The sequence below is a fragment of the Sciurus carolinensis genome, chromosome 2 (assembly GCF_902686445.1).
Source record: "Sciurus carolinensis chromosome 2, mSciCar1.2, whole genome shotgun sequence".
Lineage (NCBI taxonomy): Eukaryota > Metazoa > Chordata > Mammalia > Rodentia > Sciuridae > Sciurus > Sciurus carolinensis.
Window position 1 is genome coordinate 121,489,583 of NC_062214.1, and position 4,474 is coordinate 121,494,056.

General features: G+C 33.6%; 1 protein-coding gene across 1 annotated transcript; it reads right to left on the reverse strand.

Moving 5' to 3' along the window:
• Window positions 1-240: 240 nt before the first annotated feature.
• On the reverse strand, window positions 241-1,182 carry LOC124976467 (olfactory receptor 4K13-like). Its single transcript, XM_047539336.1, has one exon. The coding sequence runs from the start codon at window positions 1,180-1,182 to the stop codon at window positions 241-243; it is 942 nt and encodes a 313-aa protein (XP_047395292.1).
• Between the last annotated feature and the right edge of the window lie 3,292 nt (window positions 1,183-4,474).

A 4,474-nucleotide genomic window follows, 5' to 3' on the forward strand; every position in this document is an offset into this window, starting at 1 on the left:
TTATATATTTTTGATATCTTAAGACTAATTATAAAATAACATTTGCTTTTCCAGGAACTATATCTGTGTTATGGAACATATTCCATTAAAATTTTTTAAAGCATCTTAATTTGTAGCATATGGAAGGAATAAAACTAATATCATTTAGTATTTTCATTTTAATTATTTAAATAAATATTTAAGATTCAAGTCCCTAAAATAGTAGAAGACATACAAATAATCAGAGAACACAAACAATATTTAAGAGACCAAACAGGAACCAATATATTGATTGCTCAGTCTCTTAATGGTTGCCTTCATCTCCTGATTCCTCAAAGTATAAATAATTGGATTAAGGAAAGGGGTGATGATAGAGTAAAACACAGACAGAAACTTATCTACAGAATAACTATTGAATGGAAAAGCATAGATGAAGATAGCCGGACCAAAGAAGAGGGTCACTACAGTGATGTGAGCAGAGAGTGTGGACACAGCCTTGGAGGAGGCACTGGAGGAGCGCTGCCCCAGGGTGACGAACATGATGATGTAGGATATGGCCAAGAGAATGAAGCAGACCAGGGACAGGAGCCCACTGTCTGCAATCACCAGCAACTCCAGGTTATAGGTATCAGTGCAGGCCAGCTTGATGACCAGGGGGAGGTCGCAGAAGATACTGTCCACAACATTGGGACCACAGAAAGGCAAACCCACCTTGAAAACCATCTGGTTGGTGGTATGAATGAATCCCACTGCCCATGAGAGCACCAGAAACCCAATGAGCATCCTGTGGTTCATGATGGTCTGGTAGTGCAAGGGCTTGCATATGGCCACATACCTGTCAATGGCCATGGCTATCAAGAGAGACATCTCACCACCCCCAAAGAAGTGCATAAAGTACATCTGTACCATGCAGCCCCACAATGAGATGGTCTTGCGTTTTCTAAGGAAGTCTGCAATCACCTTGGGAGTTGCAACAGAAGAAAGACATAAGTCAAAAAATGATAGATTTGCCAGAAGGAAATACATTGGTGAGTGAAGATGTTTATCAAAAATCACAGAGATCACTATAAGGAGGTTTCCCACTACAATGGCTACATAGACAAGAAAGAAGATTGCAAAAAAAAAAATTTGAATTTCTTGGGAATGAGAAAGTCCAAGCAGGATAAACTCAGAAATATTTGTGTTTTTATTTAGGATATCCATATATCTACTTTTATGAGTCTGTCAGAAGTTATCTAAAAGAGAAGAAAACACAGAAAATCATAGAGAACATGACAGTGAACCCATTCATTACTTATGCATTTTATTTTATTATTTATTCAGAGCATCAACCCTTTTGTCAGTCTTTGCATTTGGCTCCAGATCAGACTGGGACTGAATGCTTAGTTTATTACAGAGATAGAGAAGACTTTGAAAATCAATAATGAAGTACATTTTTATCTTAGTAACTTTGACACATTCATATTACATCTTCAGTACACACTAAAAAGCCTAGTCATTGCCACATTAAAAAAAATTGTGTTCCAATAAAATGTACATTATACATTACTGAGAGGAACTACAAGAAAGAATACTCATATCATGAATATAAAGTTTAATGTTCATACTGTTATATTGTTAATTAAATTAAAGTCAGCATGTGAGGAAAGATAGAGGTTTTGGACTAGAATGACCCCATTGACTTTAGTAGATATTAATGCTCTTCAGTTTATGTAGCCAACAAAATAATTGCTTGCCAGTGTGTTACAAAACTGGATCCAAAGCCCATCTTGATGTGATGTTTCCATTTAGTGCATATGTCTTCATACATCAGCAGTGCATAGAAATTCCAAAATCACCTCCTGTAAGACTAGGATGTACCAAAGTTGACCATTATTGTATTAGTCAACTTTACACAAAGAAGTTGAGAAAAAATGAGTTAGATGAATCTTTAACTTTTGCTTATTAAAAGGAAAAACAAGGACAATACCAAGAAAACATAGATGTACTATAGGTACAGTATCATTATGAAAGTTATTGTTCCCTTTGGATCTTTGTTTCTTCTCAATTATTTTCACTAAGGCTGACTTAACCTTAAGGTTTTTCAGGATGAATTAAATCAAAGATATCGTGCCACTGACTGAGGTGGACTCAGCTAAGTGAATTAAAAAACAAACAAACAAACTTACATTTAATGAGGTCAGGACTTGATTTACTTTAAGCCATAAAGTGTAGAGCCTCCCCTTTCTTCTTGACATCAGGCTGCAATGCAATTCTTATTAGAGGCCTGTGGCTTATTTCTAGAACTTTTCTTATGTTTATTGGAATCTTAGAACCAGACCAAATGATGACTAGTAAGAAAGAAAACAAGATAGATGGGATTCTTTTTTTTTTTTTGTAAATTTTAGCCTGTAAGTCCCATTTTAAATGTGAAAATGCAGTGTCTCTAGCTAACCACAATAAGCATGCAATGACATGAGTTTCCCTTGCATAGCTAGCATGAAGGCAAATATCGCACCAGAAGTGTTGCCTATGGCAATCTTTATGTTTGACTCCATCCTTCAGAAAGATGTAAAAATTAAAGGAGCAGAATTTGAAAGTGGAAATGTTTGATAATTCTCAATGACAACCAGGACTTGTTTATTGTGCTTGTCATCTTGCGGTAAGACCATCATTGCAGCTATTGTCTCTAGGTAGTTTATATTTTTAGGAAGTATATAAATAAGTAGACTTGCGGGAGCAAATGAACCTCCAAACTATTGACTGCTTTCTAGTTGAATTACTGTTTAAATATTTACCCAATTCCACACTGTTTCATAAAGATATTAGATTTTCTTTCGTGTCATTCCTCTTAAATTCTAATGAGTATAATAATCACACATGATGATGTATGATAACATACTGTGACTTTCTAAGCTATGGATCCAGCATTTTATTATTGCAATCTTTTTATTTATCCACTTTCAAAAATAATTGCACGTCTTAAAGAAAGTAAGGTAACTTTCTTTATATTATATGATAATTCAAAGAATAAAGCCATTCAATCTTATCAGTGTGTCCAGACAATTTAAACACACTGACATCTCTTTTTTCTAAAGATGACTTGTTCAGCTGGGATAATTGAATTAATTTTTTAGCACTCACTATAAAAATACATTTTTAAATTTTTTCCAATTTGGAAAAAAGTCAAATTCATTTCTATTTACTCAACTCTTTTCCATCCCCTCCTTCTTTTAGAAATTTGGCATTTATATTTATTGCTTAGGAATACATTCAATTTATATGTACAAATAGTGTGGCAGATGCAATTTATAGGTAGGGTAATGTATCAGGGTCATGAAACCTACCAGTTTGCACTTGAACTTTGGAAGTAACACCTTTATAAAATCCTGAAATGTCTAGTCTTCATCTTCCAGTGAGACTGTCCACTCTGGATTCAAAAGAGTACAGTATTTAAAAGTATTCATGGGTAAGGGACATCCAGGGGAAATCAAATTTGATCATTATTAGATCCCTCCGAGACTGATGGTGAAAATGCACTGAGGATTGTTAAAATATCCTTTTGCCATTTCAGAAAATGTGAGGTCGTTTTTTCACCTATGGTGAGATTTTAAAGACAACAGTCCGTGTTCAAAATGGTGTAGAAAGACAGAACTAGAGGTAAATTATGGAATTTTTGTGTAATGGTCATACTTTTGCTTCTATAAGTTTATACAATAAACATTGATAATGATGTTCACTCTGTTACTTCATAAAATTTACTCTGTTTTTTTTTGTGTGTGTGCGTGTATGACAAAATGTATGATGTACAATGTGATATTTTGGTATAAGTACACAATGTGAAATAGTTAAATCAAGCTAATTAACATATGCATTAATTCAAATAATTATTATTTTTGTGGAGATAACACTTAAAATATAGTCAGTAAGAAATTTTTAATATGGTAATATACATTTTTAGCTATGGTTTCCTTGACATACAATAAACTTGTTAAATTTATTCCTCTCATATTAAAAATTTATACCCTTTGATTAAACCCTTTGTACTTTTCATCTCAGCCTCTGGTAACAGCCTTTCTACTCTTTATTTCAATGAGTTTGACTTTTTGATTGCATGTATAATTGAGATTATGCAGTGTTTGTCTTGTTGTACCTGACTTACCACATTTAACATAACATCTTCATGTTCATCCATGTTGTAACAAATGACAAGATTTCACCCTTTTAAATCCCAAATACTATTCCACTGTGCATATATACCCAAATTTCTTTATTTGTTTGTTGATAGACACTTATGTTGATTCCGTATCTTGGTTATTGTGAATAGTGCTAAATAAGCAAGGGAGGGTAGATCTATCTTCAGCATGCTGATATTGTCTTTTGGATATATAGTCAGTAGATAGGTAACTGGATCATATGTAGCTCTATTTTGATTTTGAGAAAACCTCATATTTTTTTCCCCATTATCTGTACTAGTTTACATTCCCTCAATATTTTCCATTAAAAGTGTACAATG